A 23,945-nucleotide genomic window follows, 5' to 3' on the forward strand; every position below is an offset into this window, starting at 1 on the left:
AATTTGGGAACTGCCAGACAACAACATTCTACCAGCTCTAAGGTTAAGCTAGTATCACCTCCCTGGGATTTTGAAGCGATGCTTTGCATATTGCTCAATGGTTCCTAAGGACTATGAATATGACATAGAGAGGCTAATCCTGTTATGGATGGCAGAGGGTTTTGTGCAGGAGCCCGAGGGAAATAAAAGAATTGAAGATGTAGCTGGAAAGTATGTTTCTGAATTATTATCAAGGTCCTTCTTCCAACAATGCATCAATGACAAGTCACGATTTATGATGCACGATCTCATCCATGATCTAGCTCAATCTGTTTCTGGAAAAACATTTTTCAGGTTGGAGGAAAATGCAGAGAATAATAGCGAGCCCACAAAAACTCGTCACTTATCATATGTTCGTAAACATGAAGATGTTTTTCAGAAATTTGAGCCATTCAGCAAAGTTGAGTGTTTGCGAACCTTTCTACCGTTAGACCCATTGCAAGGGTTCAATCTGAGCAGCTTGACCCACAAGGTTCCTCATGATATGATGCCTAAACTTAGATTCTTGCGTGTTCTATCCTTTAGTGGTTATCTCATAGCTAAGTTGCCAGATTCAATTGGCAATTTGAAAAATCTTAGGTACCTCAATCTATCTCATTGTGAAATAAAAGAGTTGCCTGAGTCAACAAGCAACCTATACAATCTGCAGACATTGATATTATTTCGATGCGTATCTCTTACCACGCTGCCTACAGATATGGGAAACCTAAGGAATCTACGGCATCTCAATATTCTAGGAACTAGGCTGAAGAGTATGCCTCTGAGAATGGGAAGATTGATTAACCTTCAAACACTCTCAGATTTTGTTGTGGGGAAACACATCGGATCAGGGATAGCAGAGTTAAAAGACTTGTCACATCTTCGAGGTTCACTTTCCATTTCTGGTTTGCATGAAGTCAGTGTTGGGGATGCAATTCGGGCGAAAATGCAGGTTAAGCAACACCTTGATGAACTAGTTATGGAATGGAGCAGTGATGATGATTCGCGAAATGAACAAATTGAGACAGATGTATTGGATGCATTAGAGCCTCATGAAAACTTGAGTAAACTCACCATTAGCTACTATGGTGGTACAAAATTTCCAAGTTGGATGTGTGATCCTATACACTGGCATGGTATAGCTGCATCTCAAAGGTTGTGCAAAATGCACATCTTTACCATCCCTTGGCCAACTGCCTTCTCTTAAAGATCTTGTAATTGAAGCAATGGATGGAATAAATCATGTCGGACTTGATTTTTATGGGGATGGTGATGCTTTCACAATTCCTTTTCCGTCTTTGGAAACTTTGAAATTTGAGAACATGAAAGAGTGGGAGTTATGGTCATCTTTAGAAGATGGAAGACTTCAAGGAATTCCTGGCCTTCGCGAGCTTTCTATATTCAGATGTCCAAAGTTAAGAAAGTTCTCTCATGGATTTGCTTCCCTGAAAAAACTGCGCATCAAGTATTGTGGGGCTTTGACTAGTTTTTCTCATCATCCTAAACTTGGAAACTTAGAACCTGTACAATTCCCTAGCCTTCAACAGCTTGTCCTCGTAGGTTGCAAAGAGCTTGAAGATCTTCCTGTTACCCTGCCTTCATTGGAAGGTCTTGAGATAGATGGTTGCGAAAAATTGGCTGCACTTCCAAGGCTAATGGGACTTTGTACATTGTCCGTGTCAGATTCTAATGCTGAATTACTGGGATGTATGAATGAACTAACCTCACTGAGCTCTCTGCGCCTGAATCATATTTCACATGTCAAGTCACTGCCTGAGGGCTTTATACGACTTTCCACAAAGCTTGAAGAATTGAGTCTTGATAGCTTTTCTGAACTTAATCAGTTGTCAAATGAGCAAGTTGGACTGACAGATCTTGCATCCCTCCAACGCTTGACAATCTCCAATTGTCCTCAATTTGTTGCTTTTCCCAATGAAGCTGATAAGCTGCCTCCTGTGCTTAACTATTTGAGTTTAAAACATTCTGAGAGCCTGTTGAAGTTTCCAGATGAGCTTTACAAACTTAAGTTTCTTACAGAGTTGAGGATTGAATGGTGTCCAAAGATTGAATCATTTCCAGATACAGGGTTTCCCTCCATGCTTAAGCGTCTTGTAATTGGTGACTGTGGCGGTCTTAAGAGCCTTCCGAAGGAGGTGTTACACAACAACAATTGTCTTGAGTATTTGGACATACATAAATGTTCCTCTTTGATATCATTTCTTGAGGAAGGAAACTTGCCTACTACTCTGAAACATGTGAAAGTTTACTACTGCAAAATTCTAACATCACTGCCTGGGGGTTTAATGATCAAAGACAACATGACTCTTCAGTTTTTGGAGATAGACAACTGCCCCTCTCTCATGTCCTTCCCAAGTGGTGAATTACCCACAACACTAGAGCGTCTTGAGATTGGTGATTGCTCTAAACTCCAGACCTTACCATTGAACCTTGTCAACCTCGTAAATCTTGAGACCTTGGAAGTAATTAGATGCCCCCTTCTTGAGCATTTTCCAGTGGGTGGGTTGCCAACCAACATGAAGTCAGTTAGAATTTTTGAATGTGAGAAGCTCAAGTTCCTACCTGAGTTTATTTACAAACTCAAACGGCTTCAAAAATTGGAGATATCTTTTTGTCCAAGTCTCATATCCTTGCCAAAGTCGGGACTGCCCACCAATTTAAGATTACTGACAGTTACAGATTGTGAAATGCTTAATCCTGTAGATGAGTGGAAACTTCACAAACTCAAATCTCTTCATGATCTCACCATTGGTGGATTTCCTGGCCTCGTGTCGTTTTCAAATGAGTATCTTCTTCCACACACTCTAACCTCTCTTGTTGTCCAAAGACTCCCTGATCTTGAATCCATATCGGAGGCGCTCCAGAATCTCGACTCACTTCAAAAATTGGTTATTAGTGAGTGTGATAAGCTCCAATCTTTGCCAATGAATGGGCTGCCAGCTATGCTTGGTGACCTATCTATTCGTTATTGTCATCTTCTTCAACATCGGTGTGAGCGGGACAAGGGAGAGGATTGGTCCAAGATTGAAAACATTCCCTATGTACATTTGAGGTAGTTTTGTGAGTTGTGCTTTCTGATTCCCTGAAAAAGTGGCATTCATATATTTTCGTTCCCTTTACAATGGCATTCATATTTTAGCATAGCTTTACACATCCTGTAAACCATTTATTCTCCATGCAGTTATGAGTTGTAAACAATCCATGATTTACACCCAACCGGAGCCCTAAAATATATGGAGGTTTGCTTTTTAAGTGCTTCTTACTACTCTCAACTTCTTTGCACCCCTGCATCCATGATTTAAAATGGCATCAAATAAAAGTACCAAACTCAGGGTTGTGCATGGATGTGTGTGACTGCCAGAGGATCCGCAGCCTATATTCTCTGCTATGTTCTGCAGGCTTGCAGCCAGGAACTCCTGAATATGCTACATGATTACAAACACACAAGCAATGTATTAAACTGTCAATATTACTCTGCACATTATGTAGCAGATACTTTTTCCGCATAGTGATAATTCAACTGAATTCTTTCTCTTTCCATATTTAGGCGTAAATATTATAAAAATCTTGTGAGTTTGGGATCATAACCCATAATCTGTCCCTTTAAGGACCTTGATAGTTTTCACCAAAATATCTTATAACAATTGTAATTGTAATTGTAAATGTAAAGAAAAGATTTTTACTAAATAAAAAATGAAGCAATGTATTACAAATTTATTTATAGGTTAAAATTGCGCACATAAATAGTTCAAATGGTATTTGTGGAAATTATCACAAGTGCAGAGGTAACTACTCTTAACCACTTGAGTCACAAACACTTTATCTTTAGATATTATTTTTTATCCCTTCAATTTTCTATTACACACTATAGTTGTTTTTACTACGAATAGACAAAGGTACCACTTGTGCCATGTCAGTGGCGCATCGGGATGTTGGAAGAGACAAGAGAGGAGGGAGTGACAGATAAGGGTGATCAGCGGGTTAGCAGACTCTTGGTGGTTAGGATGGGTTAGGCGTTACGAGGCTGGGGAATGTTGGGGATGACAGAGGAGGTTGCTAGAAGAGATGAAGAGAGAGGAAAGGAGCATTTAGTTTAATCAAGATCTGCTTTTTTATTTCAATTTTAAATTTTTATTAATAATTTATTTCACTTAAGAAAACAACGGATTTTCTAACAATCAATCTAACTGCAAAACTACAATGCAATAATTTTGAAAACACCAACTATGGTACTTAACTGTTAAAATTGAAAACACGATTCTTCAAATAGCTCAAATACGGAAAGGATGTCATGTCTATTAGGGGCAAGCACAATCCTAATTGGAATGGTTTTACCAGAAAATAGAGGCAAAATTAATTACAATAGAACGATTTTGGTTTGGTTCAATTTTGATAAAATTAAGAACTGGCATATCTTATCGTAATCTTGCTCATTTTAGGGCACTTACATAATTTTTTAGGTCCGTCATAGTTTTGATTTGGGGCTTTATCTACATTTCTTTTGGATTCTAGCTCTCAAACTTTGGACCCTTATGAGTATTGTCTTAAAGGGAGCTTATTCAAGCAAATATTTCTTCAAGACATAAGAGTCAGGTTATTCTTAAGGCTTTTTACCTAGATTGACCTTAGGTCCCTTCATGCATTCATATCATACATGAAAAATTATTTTAAGTAAAAATATTGGCTAAGTATGAAAAATATTTTTCAGAATAATCATTTTCTCCAGATAATTTTTGGCGGCTCTTATTCCTTACACATCAAATAAGAAAACTTAATTTTATGGGATTTTAGTATGAAGTATATATTGACTTAAAAGCCATCATTTTTAGCCTAAATCGTATTTTGCACTAAAACCGATTTTTTATTTTGATTTGGTAGGAATTTGATTTTCTAGTATATTTTTATTTGAATCCAAATGTGAGGTACTTCCTTATTTACATTGTAAACTTAAGTAAATGAAGTAATAAATAAATGTCTTTGTCCTTTTACTTTCATTTATTTATTACACCATTTACTTAAATGTTGAAAATGGAAATAAAGTAATTTGCCTCCTGTGCTGCTCTCTGGAGCATTTCATCAAGCAATTTAGGGGCAATTTGCAGGGGTCAACATCTTCGCCTCCAATGGTGGATTCCGGGCTTGCAGGGGTCAATTGACTCCTCTTACCCTTATGTGGATCCTCCTGTTTCAATGGTTCGGCCAAGTTCTTGAAGTTGAGTTATGGGGTCTATTTTTTGGTCTCAAAATGGCTTTGGATAAAGGTGTCAATAGGCTCATCATTGAAATGGACTTAGCAGTTGGTGTCTAGGTTATCTTGCTGACTGTCTTGCAAGATGGAGCTACAATCTTGACTTGGGCATTTGTTTTTTTGAAAATACCTCTGTGTGGGCTAGTGATGTATTGGTTGATGGAAGCAAATATTTTCCTTTTACGATGCAAGGCACGTAGGACCTAAATTTATTAGTTTCCTAATGTGTTTGTTAGTTTCCTAGATTCTCTAGTTTTCCAAATTCTAATAGGATTTCTACTTTTCCAGATCTCCATACTTCTAGTTAAGTTTCCTATTTTATTTTGGTTAGGATTTCTGTTTTAGCAAGGGATTTTTATCCTATTATGTCTAGGATTTAGTTTGCTACAAATACCCCCATATAGTTCTTCAAAATTGAGATTTGAATGTTGAGTAAACCTTTTCTTAGAACTCTCTGATTTCGTCCCTTCGATCTATATTTCTTCTCCTCAATCTCCGATATTCTTCTTTGTTATATTGTTTCTGCCCTTTATCTCGTCTTTTCAATCTATATTTCTTCTCCTCAGTCTCTTATATTCTTCTGTGTTCTATTGTTTAAGTGCTTAATGTAACACCTATGGGTTGTACTACATCAATTGGTATTCAGAACCTTTTGCTTTGCCATTGTTACTCTGCTTCGTTGCCCCTACTTATCGTCATGGCTCCTAACATCACCGTTGCCAATTTAGCTGAACAACATTAGGAATTGAAGGTGAAAATTTCTACGAATCTCACCAAATTGGGAAATCAGGTCGCCAAATTGATGGCTGATCAAAAGACTGAATTTTCATCCATATCAACAGATATTGCCAGGTTACAAGCTTCCGTGACGCTGCTTGTCATCCACATCTCAATCGCGACTCCTGAGCCATCCTCCACATCCGACATTCTCTCCGGTTCATTCACACCTTCTCCACAAGCTAGTCTCCTTCCTATTCCGTGTATGGATTCCAAGTTCCAAGGCCAACTGGGCCTTCCATCATCTTCTGTAGGGACATCTATGGTTCGGTATGAATCAATTTTTTCCGTTGGATCTGCGCCTAAACCACATTATACCCAACATACGATGGGTTCTCCTCTAATGGACGCCACTATCCCTTCCCCGCCGCCCTGACCCAACGAACAGAACGTCATCCATAGAAACTTGGGCTTTGAGATCACCTATCATGCCAAGCCTACCGCTACCAACTTCGATGGTAGCGGGGATGCTACTCTCTTTGTTGATTGGATATCGCCTATGGAAGATTTTTTTGAATGGTATGATATGTCTGATGCTAAACGGATCCGATTCGCTAAACTTAAACTGGTAAAATCTGCAAAGCAAAACTGGAAGGCCACAGAGCACCATCTTCAACAACTCAGACAAACCTATATGATTTTATGGGATGAGATGAAATTGAAACTTCGAGAACAATACCTTCCATCTTTTTATCGTCACCAATTGTTAGATCAATTATGGACTCTTTTCGAGAGTACTTCAACAATCTAAGACTATTATTCTCTCTTTGTGGAGCACAAGTTGCGCTCTACTTGCAGGAAGAGATCGCAGTTAAAGTTTCTCATTTTATTCATGGCCTTAGGGATGATCTCAAACACAAGGTAAGTAGGTCACGTCCGGATGTGTTGGAGGACGCCTATTGCCAAGCCTTGAAAGCTGAGACATATTTGTCGCCACAACATTCAGGATATTATGGTCAACTTGCAATTGCCAACCAAACTCTTCCCACTATGGATATGCAGACAGGGTTTTCAGGACCATCTAACCTGCCTGCACCACCACCTAACAAAGGACCAGCTATTTCTACTAATGCTTGCGCTGAATATTTCCATTGCCTTGCCAAAGGACATATTGCCTCTCGTTTTTTGCAGCAAACTTTAACTATCAACACTCCTGCTAGTGAGCTTTGTGAGATTGTGGAGCATGTCGAAGATGTCTATGACCTGGGCATTGATGATTGCTGACCCTCGTCCCCTATTATTCATACTGGAAGTCGACATTGTCGTCATTAATTTACCTTTTGTGGTTGTTTACTTGTCGGAGTCTAGTTCTTTTCGCAGGGAGAGAATGATGCAGGACGCGTATGACCTAAATTTATTAGTTTCCTAGATTCTCTAGTTTTCCAAATTCTAGTAGGATTTCTACTTTTCCATATTTTCAGATTTCTAGTTTTAAGAACACGACAACACAACACACAAACCTAGGAGGGCACATATGGCACAGGTAGAGAAAAAAAAATATGGGGATAGAACACGGGTGGGCACAACACACAGGTCACCAGAAAAGTTGGTTCTGATGCCAAGTCAAACAATATGGGTAGAATATTTTTCAAGTTGTATTTCATTCTCCAAAAGAAAGTATTTATAGTACAAGGATGTAACCCTAGTAGAGTTAAACTCGGAAACACGATAAAAACCTAATTACACAATATCTGTACAAAAAGGAAATAAATATAATCCTAATAAACTAGGAAATAAATATCCTAAGTAAGCTAGGATTTCGCTAACTCTATGTTCTGCAGGCTTGCGGCCAAGAACCCTTGAATATGCTACATGATTACAAACACACAAGCAATGTATTAAACTGTCAATATTACTCTGCACATTATGTAGCAGATACTTTTTCCGTATAGTGATAATTCAACTGAGGGCATGTTTACGTATCAGTAATGGGTATGGGAGGAAAGGGAATGATTTCCATTCCTGACTTCCCCTGCGTTTACTTGCAATCAGGAATGAAAAAAATAAGTGGGCCCCACCTCAAAATCCGTAATCACATTCCCTCAAAACTAGGTATCAGATCGACTAGGGGGGACTAGTCGATACGATTCCCATTCCTGCTTTCTCTTATTAACTTCCAAAAATACCCTTACCACTTTACTATAATTCCAAAATAACTCAAACCCTAAAAAAAATAAAAATACACGCCAGAAGGAGTTCAAACAACTCAAACCCTTAACGTTACAACACAGCCTCCCTGGAGCAGCAGAAACTATGTAAGTCACTCCATCTATCTATCTATCCACCTTTTTCTTTTTCTTCTATCTTCTGTCTTCACATTCATCGCAAAACAAAGTATGATCATGGATAAATAAATTGATGATATTGTCATAGTTAACCATGTTGGTAGTATATGAATGAAGAGAGATGGCGTTGGGTTTGGAAAATCTTATAGCTGGTGCAGAATGTATTTTGTCAAAGTGGAATGTCATTATCTTCTGTTTATGAATTTCTTAGTGTTACTATTCTAAGACTTGCAGTTTGTTTAGGTAATTACTACAAAGTGATTGCTGCTGTTTGGAGTTCCAATTGCAGCGTCAGTTTTTGTCTAAAGCTTAATATTCCAAGGAATTTCTTCATGTTTTTACTTGTGATTTAACAAGATTTTATTATTTTGTAGTTAGGCTAGTTTGCATTTAATTTTGAATTTTGGTGTAGGGCTTTCAACTAGTAAACCATTTGAGGTATTATTGACAATCGTATGAAATGTACTTTGACCATTTCCTCAACTAATGGGGGTTGATGATTCCCTTAACTTGTGGGGGTTATCGTCCTAAGAACCTTTTATTAATTATTATTATTTTGTCAAAGTGGAATGTCATTATCTTCTGTTTATGAATTTCTTAGTGTTACTATTCTAAGACTTGCAGTTTGTTTAGGTAATTACTACAAAGTGATTGCTGCCGTTTGGAGTTCCAATCAATGGATATGTGATAATTACTACTTACGTGATAATTACTACAGTCTCCCTTCCATTCCATAATTCTATTGTTGTCATATACAGAACAAGGATTAGGCTTAGGTAACTAATATTTTTATTATTGTCACAAATATTTCTGGGTCTCACCTCGCATTGTGTTGATCAGAAAAGGAAAAGAGGAAAAGCCTTCATGCCATAGATCAGCTGTTTCTTTTTTGTTTTAGTTTTTGGTTTTTCCCAATATCCTTTTACAAATTTCGATGTCTTGTGTTGATCAGAATCTTTTCACATATGTTAAACTGTTTTTCATATCACAGATATATATATTTTTCATATCACAGAATCTTTTGATATCTTGAATAATATACATATTTTAATGTCATGTAGACAAATGGCTCGATTAAGTTTGTCCACAAAGAGGAAACTACGTGTTACTATAAATGCTTTGATTGTCTACCTTCGAATAATATTTGTTGTATGTGCTGCGGGTTATGTCTATGCACGCTTAGATTATGCAAATTATTATTATTTGATTATTTACTAGTTACGTAGGTGAAAGATAAATATTTATTGGAGTTTATTTTGTGAATTTTATTTGCTTATGTTAGTTTTGGATGTGCTCTTTGCAACTGCTTAGCCCTTAGGTGACTTCTTTTGTGAATTTTATCTCACTTGATCAAAGATTTCTTAGCCAGGTTAGCTTGTCTAGCTTTTGGTTCAGAATAAATTGCTGATAATTTTCTTTGATAACGGATTCCCTCTTACTGATTAATTCAAAACCCCTTTTCCTATAGCTTTTGGTTTTGGGTGAATTTTATATATGTGATGTGGTGAAAATGTGTAGGGCATTTTAGTAATCAAATTAATTTGGATTCTGATTCATGAAAATTAGTAAACAATAACAATGGGAATCAACCCCATTCCTTTACTAATTTCGTATGTTTAGTAAACAGCTTAATGGGAATGATTCTTCCCATACCGATTCAGTAGTTCCCCGATTCCTAAATTATCTGATTCCTTACTTTCTCCAGTACTGATACGTAAACATGCCCTGAATTCTTTCTCTTTCCATGTTTAGGAGTAAATATTATAAAAATCTTGTGAGTTTGGGATCATAACCCATTATCTGTCCCTTTAAGGACCTTGATATTTTTCACCAAAATACCTTATAACAATTGTAATTGTAATTGTAAATATAAAGAAAAGATTTTTACTAAATGTAAAAATGAAGTAATGTATTACAAATTTATTTATAGGTTAAAATTGCGCACATAAATAGTTCAAATGGTGTTTGTGGAAATTATCACAAGTGCAGGAGTAACTATTCTTAACCACTTAAGCCACAAACACTTTGTCTTTAGATATTCTTTTCTATCCCTTCAATTTTCTATTGCACACTATAGTTGTTTTTACTATGAATAGACAAAGGTACCACTTGTGCCATGTCAGTGGCGAATCGGGATGTTGGAAGAGACAAGAGAGGAGGGAGTGACAGAAAAGGGTGATCAGCAGGTTGACGGACTCTTGGTGGTTAGGCGTCACGGGGTTGGGGAATGTTGGATGACAGAGGAGGTTGCTGGAAGAGATGAAGAGAGAGGAAATGAGCATTTAGTTTAATCTAGATCTGCTTTTTTAATTCAATTTTTAATTTTTATTAATAATTTATTTCACTTAAGAAAACAATGTGGATCCATGTGTGCCACATCATGACTGAAACGGATTTTCCAACAATCAATCTAACTGCAAAACTACAATGCAATAATTTTGAAAACACCAAATATGGTACTTAAATGATAAAATTGAAAATACGATTCTTCAAATAGCTCAAATACGGAAAGGATGTCATGTCTATTAGGGGCAAGCACAATCCTGATTGGAATGGTTTTACCAGAAAACATAGGCAAAATTAATTACAATAGAACGGTTTTGGTTTGGTTCAATTTTGACAAAATTAATGAGGAAACCAAACCAAATCAAACCAATTATGGAAGATTATATTTGGTTTGGTTTGGTCCTAAACCCAATCCTTTTTTCTTCTACATTTCTTTAACTTTATTAGTCCAATTACAACAACAACAACAAAAAATCATAACTTGCTACATAGTTTTCATTTTATAGCATATCAAACTATCCTAAAATTCAACATTAAATCAAACTTTACGTCAATAACTACTTTAATTACAAATTCAAATATCAATATTTTCAAACTTTAAATTCAACATTTTTATATAATTATTATCCAAGAAGAGAATTACACACGTAAAATAAAATAAATATAAAAGTGGACAGTCTCGTTCCGTTTGAATTGGTTTGCAAAATTCACAGTCCAGTCTAGCTATTCAGTTTAATTCAGTTTAAACCATTAAAAAAAAATTTATTGATAAAAAACCAAACTAAACCGGAAATTATAATGCGAATAGCCTGTTTCATTGGTTCGGCCAAACTAGTACCCCGCACCCCTAGTGTCTATTATCTAAAGATAAAACTAAAATAAAAAGGCAACGTTTAGTTGACATTTATCCGCGAAGGGACAACAGACATGAAAAATACTCCAGAGATGCTTATTTCTTCTTCAATGGAGTAAAGATGGCAGATAGATGAACCATCAAGGTCACAGAATCTTACCCTAGAAATCAGGTAACTACGTCATACTTGCTGCGACAAAGATTTCCAGAATTTTCTGCCTCACAATCTGATAAAAATCATATTCTTGCTTTTCTTATATTCTGCACGAAAGTCTGCTTTTTTATGTTCTGTTCCATCATATAGCCCCACTTGATGTCTGGATTCTCTTCACTAGTTGTATTGATCTGTACCATAATTTTGTCTCTGTGATTGATCTAATATCTTTTTTGAATTGCTGAAAAACCCTGCTTTCAGTTTAAACCCTCAACTTCTGAGTGCATATCAGGGTTGTTTCTGCTTATGGGTTCAAATAAGTCGCTTTTAAGAGAGATTTTGGTTCATTAGAACATATGATGGTGTTGGTAATTCATATATTTTGTTCCGAGTGCTGTGCTGCTGTGCTTGTATTCTTGAATTATATTTAATTTGATTCTAGTGGAGCCCTCGTATTTTTTGGTAAGAATTGTGTGGTTTGGTTCGATTATGCATGAAGTTCTTATAAATTGCATAAAGTTTGTAGCTTTATAGTTAATTGACCAATAAACAGAAACTTGGTATTTGGCTCCAAACAGTTCTTATTTTAAGTAATCAAAGAAAACATGGATGATGGGGAGGTAGGGACTTCAGACCAGGCTGTAGATACATTTGTTGATGAATTTCTGAAGAATACCCGGACTTGCACTCACACTCACACTTGCAACCCACCTGGCCCTGATGCTGCACATACACATACTTGCTACCACACCCATACCCAAGTTCTTCCGTCGGAAGATGATGATGGTGCTAAGAATAAAGAGCATTCCGTTCCCAGACCACGAAGAAGAAGGCCTTCCAGAAATAGAGAAGCAGTTCGAAAGTACAGGGAGAAAAAGAAGGCACATACAGCTTACTTAGAAGAGGAAGTGAAGAAATTGAGGCTGTTGAACCAGCAACTTGTTAGAAAAATACAGGGGCAGGCAATTCTTGAAACAGAGTTTTTAAGGCTGAAAAGCGTGTTTCTGGACCTTAGAGGAAAGATTGATCATGAGTTGGGTGCTTTCCCCTTCCAAAATCAGTGTAAGACTTCTTCTGTTCCAACGGAAATTGATTGTAATCCGCAGTTTACTGCTCGGGCAGTTGGACTTTGTTGTCAAACAGATTTACCATGCTTCTGTTCACCTGTTGGGCCATCAATGCAGGCTAGTATCAGCACCAGTGCGAAAGCAATGGTGCCAGTAGGAGGAAATTGTCAGCCTGCAGTAATTGATTGCCAAGCAAATACAAATGAGATGGCAAGTGCAGTACAAAACTCTACACATAGTAGAAACCTTGGTATCATTGGCAACAGAAGCTGAGTAAATATAGCATGTAAGTTTCTTCTATACCAGAGCAAATATCTTTATACTACTACCTATTGCTATAACATATTTTAAGAGTAATAGATTAATATAGTATTTAAAATATATGAGTGCCATTGTGATGTCCATATTTAAGATCCTTTAATGTGATACGTATTTAGGTCAATAAAGTAGCATACTTGTTGATAATGTTTGTAGTTTTGGTTTCTCTGAATAACTTATATCATATCCATCGTGTATATAAGACTTCCTCTCTTTGTTTCTTGATCTATGTTTAATGAATTTTTGTTTATGAAAGTTCTTTTAGTCAATAACTTTCAGAACATGAAGTGACATGGAACTCAATCACTAATGAGGATAATGTCATCCTAGGATCAACTGAGATGTAGAAAGAAAACCATTTGCATCGAAAATGAGTCATGTATCTTTGGCAAACTAAGTTTTCTTTTGAAGTTCTCAATGCATGCAGTGTTCCTACTGAATTATTATTAAATTGGGACTAGTTGATTGAATGTTACAACAGAGAAAGCTGATGATGGCTACATTAATTTTTTGCAACTTTCCCCCAAGATGGAGATAAAGATGAAGTTATGAGTGAACAAAACTTTTCACCTCTGCATGTTCGTCATTTCAGAATCTCGAGTCAAAATCTTTCAGTCTGTTTCAAATTTCAATGGAACTGTTTCTCATTTCAGCATACAAACACCATTTCCTCATCCAAAATGAAAAGACGTCATCAAACTCGTCTGGTGCCCTTTCCATGATGTTGCTAGTTTCCATAATTCTCTTAGCTCTATAAAATTTGTAACTTGCTTTGAAATCTTAGAAGGTCTCAACAAGGAATGGTATTGCATCAGCTTTGCCGTTAGCTTCAATGAAATTATTGACGAAAGCAGAGCATGCTTGACGAAATTAGCTACCTTGTGAAAGAACAAAAGAAATAATAGAATAAAAGGAAAAGAGAAACTCATGCTTCGAAACTGTAAATTCAATAAGAACTTTTTTAATGTAACCCAAAAAAAATAAAGATCTATTTTTCTTATCAAGGAGTCACTGCTGTTGCAATTATGTCAGCGTGACTCTGTTTTCCTGGAAGAAAGCTATGCGAAATTACCAAAATAATCCTTGTAATATGGATATTTTTGTAATTTGACAAGTTTTTAATTTTGACACATATACAAAGATAATTCATCCTAAACACATATAATGCACACAGGTCAAATTGTAATTCGCATAAATTTAGTTCTTACCTCTTTCTATCATCAAAAACACATATATACATGTCAAATTGTAATTTGCATGAATTTAGTTCTTACCTCCTGTAGAAGGAGGCAAATATTTTCCTTTTAGCTCTTTAGTTTGTTTGTCTAAAGATTGCAATACAAGGATATGACCTAAATTATCTTAATCAATTGATGAAAAGAGAACATGTTGCGGTACAAATTATGCATTTTAGATTTTTTGGATTGTCTCACTTAATTATAGGTAACATGTCACACCAACAATATTTAGTCGTTTTCAATCGATAGTTTGGATATAACATTGAAACCCAAACCCAAAATTTATCTCAAAATTCATATTTGCAACCCTAAGCCCAATGTTGGGTTGAAATGACGTTAATGTTAACTAAAATTAAATTAGACTAGTCAAAAAGTTTGTAACCCCAAATAAGCTCTAACTCCTCATTGTAAAAGCTCTCATTGTTTACTGCAGTTCCCTTTATTTTTAACTCAAGGTTAATAAGTTCATGTTCTCCAATTAACTATTGTTTTCCAATTAAAGGAGCGAAATTTATAAAATTAAAAGTTTTAATTTAAAACTACACGAACTAGAAGAAAAACTGAATTTTAGCAACTATTTTTATAATTCGGCCATAAAGCTAACACTCAAACTAAACACAGAAGGATTGAATAATAGAAAATGATATGCTTACTACATTTTATACCACATTGTGTACTGCCTCTCTAATAAAGGTGGGCTTCATTGTATTGGTGGGTTCAACCTCTATTAAAGAGGTGGTACACAATGTGGTATAAAAATGTGGTAAGTCTAGTATAATTGTAAATGATATTATATTTCTCCAAGAGGAGGATATATATATAAGTACAAGTTGACTTTTTCTATAAGGAAAAGTAATTAGCTAATTACAAGGAATCCTAACTAGAAAACTGTTCTAATTAGGTGACGTGAATACACCAGAAAATCAAGGATCACGGGATCCCTGAACTATGGCTCACGCCAACACTCCTTCTCAAATTGGTGCGTAGATGTCTCATATACTCAACTTGTCAAGAGAGTCATGAAAAACCTTTGCTAACACCGCATACATTAAGACATCTACCAATTGTTCTTCTTACTTTACAAATGTTATATTGATTAGCTTTTCTACCAGATTCTCCTTGATATAATGCTTATCCACTTCAACAAGCTTAGTTAAGTCATGTTGAATTGGATTATTTGCTATCTCTCTCGCAACTTGGTTGTCACAATAAAGCTCCAAGACTTTCTTTAGTGGAAAACCAATTTCAAACAAGAGTATTCTTAGCCAAAGAAGCTCACAAACTCCTTGTGCAATGCCCTTGTATTCTGCCTCAGCGAAAGAACGAGCCATTACATTATACTTCTTACTTCGCCATGTAACCAAATTACCTCCAATGAAAGTGAAGTAATCTAATGTAGAACATCTATCTGTTATATTACCTGCCTAATCTGCATCTGTATAACCCTTGACATCCAAATGTCCTAGTTTTCTGAATATCAAGCATCGGCCTAGAGCTTTCTTCAAATAACTCAAAATCCTCATAACTGCAGCTAAGTGATCCTCACTAGGAGAATGCATGAACTGGCTAACAACACTAATTGCATATGCGATATCTAATCTAGTGTGCGAAAGATAAATTAGTCTTCCCATTTACCTCTGATATCTCTCCTTGTTGGTTGGCACTTGATCAGGATAGATTGCTAGGCGATGATTTTGCACAATAAGAGTTTCGGCTAGTGCACACCCTAACATACCAGTTTCTATTAACAGCTCTAGAACATACTTATTTTGAGAGAGATAAATACTAGTAGCAGAGCAAGTTACTTCAATTCCCAAAAAATACTTCAAAGCCCCCAAGTCCTTCATCTCAAACTCTGAAGCTAAGTACTTTTGTAATTTACTCATTTCAACAAGATCATCACCAATAACTACCATATCATCGACATAGATTATCTGCAAAGTAATCTTACCATCCCTGCATTTGATAAATAGGGTATGATTCGAGTTACCTTCATGACATCCACACTTCTTCATTGCTTTAGTGAACCACTCAAATCATGCTTGCGGAGACTGCTTCAATCCATAAAGGGCCTTTCGAAGCCTACACACCTTCCCACTATTATTAGACAACCATAACGAGGTGTCATGTCCATGTACACTTCTTCTTCTAGATCTTCATGTAGAAAGGCATTCTTTACATCAAGTTGTTTGAGAGACCAATCTAAATTATAGAACTCGCATCGTATTCATTTTTGCCACTGGTGCAAACATATCCTGATAACCACTCCATACGTGTGCGTATACTCTTTGGCTACAGGTCTTGCTTTATATCTGTCTATTGTACCATCAGCTTTATGCTTAACTGTGTACACCCATCGACATCCAACAGGTTTCTTTCCTTTAGGTTGCGAAACTATCTCTCATGTTCCATTCTTCTGTAAGGCTTCCATCTTCACATTCATTGCTTCCACCAATTTTGTGTTTTGCAAAGCTTCTTCCAATCAATTAGGAATTTTAATTCCTTCCATCTGACTAAGAAATGCTTTAGCTTGAGAAGACAATCTGTGTGTGCAGACATAATAAGTAATGACATATTTCACCTTGCCTTCTAGTGAGAATATGTTTGGTGGTATTCCCCTATTTGCTCATGTAGGTAATTTTTTCACAATTTCAACAATATTTTGAGAAGCACTGGGATCCGAAGGACTTACCTCAAGGATGTTCAATAGAGCATTAGCAGGTATGTTCAAGATAGGGGGTCACTGCTATCCAATTCGGAATCACTGCTGCCATGTTCGGCTTTGCTAGACTAGTCAGCAGCCTGCTTCCAGCAGCTGCTTGGCTCGGCTCAACTAAGCTGAGCGGCTCTAGTTTCAGTGCACTATTTTGTGCTTCTTTCCCCCGTATTTCTATCTCAAACCAATTATGTGCTTCCTTTACTGTATTATCCCCATGAAGAACATGATTGGGCACGTCTAACAGAAGAAAAAAACATTTCATTCTCCACAAACGTAACATCCATAGTAACATAAAAACGGCTACTAGAAGGATGGTAACACTGGTAACTCTTTTGTTGAGGTGTAAAACCCACAAAGACACAGCGGAGGGCACACAGATCTAATTTGGTCCAGTGAGATTTATTGAGATGGACATACGCCACATAATTAAAAAAAATGCACGGAGTGAGATTAAGATGAGAACAAACAAGAACATGAGCAACCAATGTCTGGAGTGGTGTTTTGAAACCCAAAACACGTGAAGGCATACGACTAAGAAGATAGATAGCATATTAAATAACTACGGTCCAAATGGTTTGGGGAACAAGCCCCCAATAAGGAAATCTTAGGCAGTCTAAAGAATATAGCGATTTTTGCGTTCGGCCATACCATTCCGTTTTGGAGTCTGCGAACACATAGTTTCATGGATAGTGCCTTTGTCAGTGAAGAAGTCTGCGAGTGTGTGGTTAACAAATTCCCCTCCATTATCTGAATGAACAACTTTAATCGAACAAGAATATTAAGTTTGAATCATCTTGTAAAAATTATTGAATAAAGAACCAACTTCACATTTATGCTTCATAACATAAAGCAAAGTTAACCGAGTACAATCATCAATGAAAATCACAAACCACCGAACACCAAAAACAGTAATAATCGGATATGGCCCCAAACATCTGAATGGATTAAATTAAACGAAGATGTGCTTTTATTCAAACTAGGTGGATAAAAAGTTCATTGACTTTTTTCAAGAATACAAGTCTCACACTGAAAATCAAAAAAATTTAGTCCACTGAATAGAGATGGAATTAAAGACTGCAAATAAGCAAAAGAAACATGACCCAACTGCCAATGTCATAACCAAATCTTTTTATGCTTGTCACTAACAACACCCCCGAACCTGATGAACATGACCTGGGAGAGAACAGCAATGTCATCCATATAGTAAAGCCCCTATCTCTTAGTACCACGCCCAATGATGTTTCTGGTAAGAACATCCTGAAGCAAACAAAAGGAAGAGAACATGAGCATGCAACAATGTAAGTGTTCGATAACTTGTCCAGTAGATAATAAATTATGGGACAAAGTATAAACAAGCAAAGTTTTATGGTGGGAGTAAGAATGATGGAACCAGCCCCAATGACTGAGTTAGATTCGCCATTGGTGGTAGCACACTTGTTTTAGTAGGAGCAGTCATAGAATGGAAAAAAAACTTTATCATAGGTCATATGATTAGTAGCACCCGAATCGATAATCCAACTTGTATCTCATTGGTCAGAAAGCGTCAAAACTTTTCCCCTGTTACCTTCAGAGTGAGCGGACTCTGGAAGGGATAACTGGGAGAGAACAGTAAGAGAATTATCAACTGAATGAGTTGTCGTGTGTGAGGTTAAGACAGTTGAGGTAGCATCGGCTACAGCATAGCAGCTATACTGCTCCTGCCATTCTTTTTATTCGCATGGGCTACCCTTCGTTGCTTCTGGCATTCAAGGAACCACTTTGGAAATCCATTCTTGTAAAAACATGTAGCCTCTGTATGACGGTTCCCACTACAGAAAGTGCAATGCATGTTTTCTTTTTCCTCAGGGGTTGGATGGGAAAAATAAAAACTAGCAGCATGGGCTTTGGAAACGATTACTGCAGAAGATTCAATCTTTCCATCATTCTTAAGCATCATCTCCCTGCGTTGGGCCTGACACATGAAGCAACATCATTATTCCATTCAACCGTATGGTGAATGTGTCGCGAAAGTATCATTGTGAACTATAACAATTGGTTGCGTTATATCAAGAGTTTTGTAGGTTTCTGAAGCACTGGATCTTGCGGCGACGGTGGGGGTGTCTAAGGCATCTTCGAAACCATGGACAGAGAACAAGTTTGGAAGGTAGGTTGTGCCGGCTAGGATTGGCGGTTTGTGTTTTTAGGGCCTTTTGTCGCACTAGGTTTGTGACGACAAGGATATTGTCACTATTTTGTGGTAGTTTTTTTTTTTTTTTTTTTTTTTGGTTGCCATAAGTGGTAGAGGTTGCCGATGGCTAGGGTTTTTGTATTTTTGTCTGAGAGGCCGAGTTTAACCGGCTCTGATACCAACTCAAACACAGAAGAATTGAATAATTGTGAATGATATTATATTTCTCCAAGAGGAGGATATTGATGGGTTTCCCTCCTTTGTGAAGGATAGAAAAAGAATGGAAAATAAATAGTAAAATAAAAAACGGGAGAATTTGAAGAAAACGAATGGAAGAGAAAAGGAGAAGTGTCTCATCATGCATTGTTGCTCCTATTCTTAACAACTAAAATGAGTTATTAAAAACAGAAACTTTAATTCTCGCAAGTGCACGAACCGTTTATAGTATAGCTTATGTAAATACGAGGTCGATCCCACGGAGAATGGTAACTTGGTTCCAAGTTAAATTTTACTTAGAATGCTAGAAAAACTTAGAACAAAGAAACTAACTAACTAGCCAAAGGCAAGGTCGAATTCAACAATGCCTCTTGCTAATTACTCAAGGTCTAGGACAGAATCCTAGCACCACACACGCACTCGAAATGGGGGGGTTTTGTTGTTGAAAGGAAAAGAAGAAAGTGAAATGAAAGTGCTCGAAAGTAAGCATTGACAGCAATCAACAAGTTGTGAAACAATGATTGAGAGGTGTTAGAGCCTTGGAATCCACCACTAGTTTTCCTTTCCAAGTTATGAATGCATAGAAATTGACTCAAGCTTCATCAACAATAGATTATCGCACACAAGCCTATGGTATCTAGGTGCAGGATGCATGATTCTCCTAAGGCATATGATTATGCATAGTATCTACACAACACGTGATCTCTAATATGCAACATAAGCATGGTATCTACTTAGAATAAAACATACAAGAGTCATTAAGCTCCTTGAGAATATGATAATCACACAAGTCCTAGAACATGGTATCTGTCCTAGTCAACCTATGGTTATTAACCCCTTGAATGATTCTTAAGCCATTTATGTGTTGCTTGTGAAAAGGAGAGTAGAATTGGTGAATCTAAACCCCTTCCCAACCTGTGCTAGATGCATAAAATCCTAGTTAGCTACTCCAAGAAAACATACATCAAGCACATAATAAACTGGAGATTAACAATTTGATAATAAAAGCAAGGAAATCAATTAACTATAAAATCATCCATAACATTGAATATTCATGACTAGGGCTTCATCCTAAGCCCTAACTAAATGGATTAGTTAGACATAACTATGAATACAGAAAATAAGAAATACATAGATAGGATAAAGAGAGGAGAAGAACTAGATGATGGCAGCAAGGAAGTTCCCAGGACAGCTCCAAGCTCCCTTGACAGCTCCAAGCTCCCTTCTCTCTTTGTGGTGAATCTGAATGTGTGTATGAGAGTAATGGATGAAGTGAATGTGTGTGTCTGCCCCTCTTTCTCTTGAATGAGTGTGCAACTCTCTATTTATAGAGTGCAATTTCGTGCTCCCCTTTGGCTGGTGAAGCACACCTCTCTTAGCTGCTCCCAACTGCTCCAGTTGCCCATACTTGCCAACTGCTCCAGCTGACAAATACATGCTTTGGTATGGTTTCTTTATGGAAAGCTTGACTTTTGTTCATCATACTGAGCTTCTGAGTTGATTTGACTCCCATGTGTGGCTGCCCATGTGTAGCACATGGCTTTAGGGATGTAGCCACATTAAATGTGATGGCAGCCAACATGACATTTCTGTGAACTTGGTTCAGTCTTTGACGTGTTGAGGGCTCCATATTTATCCAATTGGGCTGAAATTTGGATATGTTATAATAGACACCCATTGGAACAACTTCTATGAAGGATGTCGCCTCATCCGACCTGTGTAAGTTACTGAAATAAGGCCTGCAAGATGACCTACGAAACTGGACTGACAAGGAGTGTGGCACAAATTGGTTTTGTCTTTAAGCTCATATTCCTCTTGTGCCACTCAGCCCTTAACATGCATGAATTGTATCAAATGTCATCCCCTTGCTGTCTTAACCTACAAAGCACACAAACATAGGTAAGAGACTCAAAATAAAGAGAAGCTAACAAAATTACTAAGGAAAGAAGGCATGCAAATGTGTGAAATTATGAGCTTATCATGCATGGCCCCCAACTAGTTAGGAATATTGACTATAAAAGCAATTGTCTTCTTTTAGTTCATTGCATCCCTCAGAAAACCAAAACTTATAGAGTTTTGAGAGATAGTTCAACCTCACTTGTGTGTGAGAGTAAATCCTCTTAAGAAAAAAAATCAAGAGAGAGTTTAGCCACCGATGTTTCGTGAGATTATTGTATTCCCGTTATTTTTCATAGTGGAAGATATTTAGTGTTATTTTTGTTTGCCCATTTTATTTACACAACAGATCATGGGATTGCCAAATTTATTTATTGGCTTTTATTTTTCCCCATCTTTCTCAACAGATATATATATATATATCAGTACAAGTTGACTTTTCCTACAATGAAAAGTAATTAGCTAATTACAAGGAATCCTAATTAGGTAACTATTCTAATTAGGTAACGTGAATTGCATCAGGAAATCAGGGATCACAGAATCCCTGAATTATGGCTAACACAAACACTAACAGGTTTGAGAAAATAAGCTTAGACTAAATCAACTATATAAGCTGTAGCTAGGGTTGCAAGAATAAGAGCTTCAATACCACTTGTTCGGGGAATTGATAAGTTAATTCATGTGGATGTCTATTTGTCGGGCTGTCCACCATCACAAGCAATACATTTACCAAATTCAAAATAGATCCTAAGAATGAACCGGATATAGACAGTTCCAATAAGATTATTTCATCCTTAAAAAAATCCATTTTTTGATTTACTTGATTGCAAAACCTTGGTTAATGAGTATGAACTTCTTGGAGGAAAAACGTCTAAGACTTTTGTAGTTGCATAGCCCTTTCTCTCCTCTGCCAAAATCATCTACAATTTGCTCGACAAAGCATAAAATTAAATAGTTATGGTTGTATTAAATTTTTCCTTGTCCTATATATGCTGGGGATATAATGATGGAGAGAAAGGGACGTCTATGGTCAAGGCCAACGCTCCATTTTTCTCGTGTTTTCAATTTGATTGGTGAGGGAGAGATGCAAGGATCCTCAAAGCTAGACTTTACCAGATCTCATCCATCCCACTTATCATTAACAAACAAAATTACTTATTCAACTAACGCAACCACTTCAGAATGTAAACAGTATTTGCCTCTTTCTGTTTTTGTATTTCTATGAAAGCTTATAAAGTGGGCCAACGTAAGCCCAACTCACAACACAAACAATTACTGAGAGAACAAGATATAAATAATAATCAGAAATATAAATAATAAACCTTGGCTTGGATCTCGCCGATGCGGAGATTGTTGGTGTAAATAGCTAGATACAAGTCATAATGTGTAAGTCTCATATCAAAAAATACGATGACTTGAACTGTTCTTCTTTTATTTTATTTTTCCTAAATCAAGGATATCCTTACAAAAATAACTAATCAAATAAGAAACCATTTAGTCATCTACTTATGACCATTAAACAAAACAACACAGTACTTCTTCTGATAAACTGATCAAATTGTTTTTGACTTTGTTCATGTTTTGCTAAGGCTATCCTTAAATTGGAATCTAAAAATGAAGACCGAAAATAAGTGGAGGAGCGCCTAGTTGCATCCACGAAGTGGCCACACCTCTCTCTCTCTTGGAAGACCCACATGACTCATTCATGCAACTATTTGCCCCTTAATAATGTTGCCATAACAACCATTTGCCTCGTAAAACCTAGACTAAGACATCTCATGGCCAACAAGGGGGCACATGGCTTCCCTGCTCTTCTGTACCCCAAACAAAAAAAAAACAAAAAAAACCCACAAATTCTTAATCTTTAATGCTAATTACATGTGAAGAACAAAAAAATTTGAAATTACATTTTGTAATTGGTTGAGAACTCAATCACACGCATGTCCCACGTCTAACCTTTATGGAAAAGTGCTTCAAAAGAAAAACTGCAGATGCCCTGCCTGACAAGAAAAACGCACTTGGGCAACTCAAACAACAATAAAAAGAGACAAAAAGAACAAATACGTGGTTAGATAGATTGGGTAATACTTAGTACATAAGGAAATTGGAAAAGGGAAAAATCCAGCCGCCTATAAGTCTCTTAGATTTATAGAGAAATGGGTGAAAATCTCTTAGATTTGAAGGCCTTGTGTAAAAATAATAATATGTATATTAAATTTTTAGAAAATTTATCCAAAACATGAAAACAGATGTAAACTTGAAGAGAAAACCCTAAAAATATTAAAAGTATCTTTAAAGATATTAATATATATAATATTTTTTTCAATAAAATGGAAGGAGCTCGGGACCACACTGGTCCCTTAGCGGCACCGTTCCTGATAGTCCACCACGTAGTTCCAGCCTTGACCGAAAACAGACAGAATTTTTTAATTTCCCAAAGAGTAAATCTTTTGTATTTTTTTAACTTGAGTTGGAAGACGTTCAAAGTTAGTGGTTTTATTTGTCTAGTTTTTTTTTTTTTTTTTCTGTAGGAATTTTATAAAGGTGGTTAGAATGGAAATGACAATGACTGAAAACGCATACCAATCATGATTCTTGTTGTATTTCTCTCAACTTTACTAGAGGTATTGAATTCGAAACTCACTTTGAGGGGAAAAAAAAAAAAAAAGTAAATTACCAAAAGTA

At 36.6% G+C, this 23,945-nt stretch overlaps 3 protein-coding genes across 5 annotated transcripts; all 3 read left to right on the forward strand.

Moving 5' to 3' along the window:
- On the forward strand, positions 422-1,225 carry LOC109947153 (putative disease resistance RPP13-like protein 1). Its single transcript, XM_020556665.1, has one exon. The coding sequence runs from the start codon at positions 524-526 to the stop codon at positions 1,223-1,225; it is 702 nt and encodes a 233-aa protein (XP_020412254.1). The 5' UTR covers positions 422-523.
- Positions 841-3,467, forward strand: LOC109947152 (putative disease resistance protein At3g14460). The gene is made up of 2 exons (XM_020556664.1): positions 841-3,088; positions 3,218-3,467. Exons 1-2 carry the CDS (start codon positions 1,245-1,247, stop codon positions 3,228-3,230), a joined length of 1,857 nt encoding a protein of 618 aa, XP_020412253.1. The 5' UTR covers positions 841-1,244; the 3' UTR covers positions 3,231-3,467.
- On the forward strand, positions 11,523-13,279 carry LOC18786414 (basic leucine zipper 23). Of its 3 annotated transcripts, XM_020556185.1 has the most exons (3): positions 11,524-11,657; positions 12,218-12,701; positions 12,824-12,979. In XM_020556185.1, the coding sequence occupies exons 2-3, from the start codon at positions 12,245-12,247 to the stop codon at positions 12,826-12,828; spliced, it is 462 nt and encodes a 153-aa protein (XP_020411774.1). In that variant the 5' UTR covers positions 11,524-11,657; positions 12,218-12,244; the 3' UTR covers positions 12,829-12,979. The 3 variants fall into 3 exon arrangements, with proteins under 3 accessions (XP_020411773.1, XP_020411771.1, XP_020411774.1); XM_020556184.1 differs by having other exon boundaries at positions 11,523-11,657; positions 12,193-13,279; XM_020556182.1 differs by having other exon boundaries at positions 11,523-11,657; positions 12,218-13,279.

Source organism: Prunus persica, chromosome G2 (assembly GCF_000346465.2).
Source record: "Prunus persica cultivar Lovell chromosome G2, Prunus_persica_NCBIv2, whole genome shotgun sequence".
Lineage (NCBI taxonomy): Eukaryota > Viridiplantae > Streptophyta > Magnoliopsida > Rosales > Rosaceae > Prunus > Prunus persica.

Bases quoted from the DNA above. Each gene is read 5' to 3' on its own strand.
- LOC109947152 (XM_020556664.1), top strand. From the start codon at position 1,245: ATGGATGGAATAAATCATGTCGGACTTGATTTTTATGGGGATGGTGAT.
- LOC109947153 (XM_020556665.1), top strand. From the start codon at position 524: ATGATGCCTAAACTTAGATTCTTGCGTGTTCTATCCTTTAGTGGTTAT.
- LOC18786414 (XM_020556184.1), top strand. From the start codon at position 12,245: ATGGATGATGGGGAGGTAGGGACTTCAGACCAGGCTGTAGATACATTT.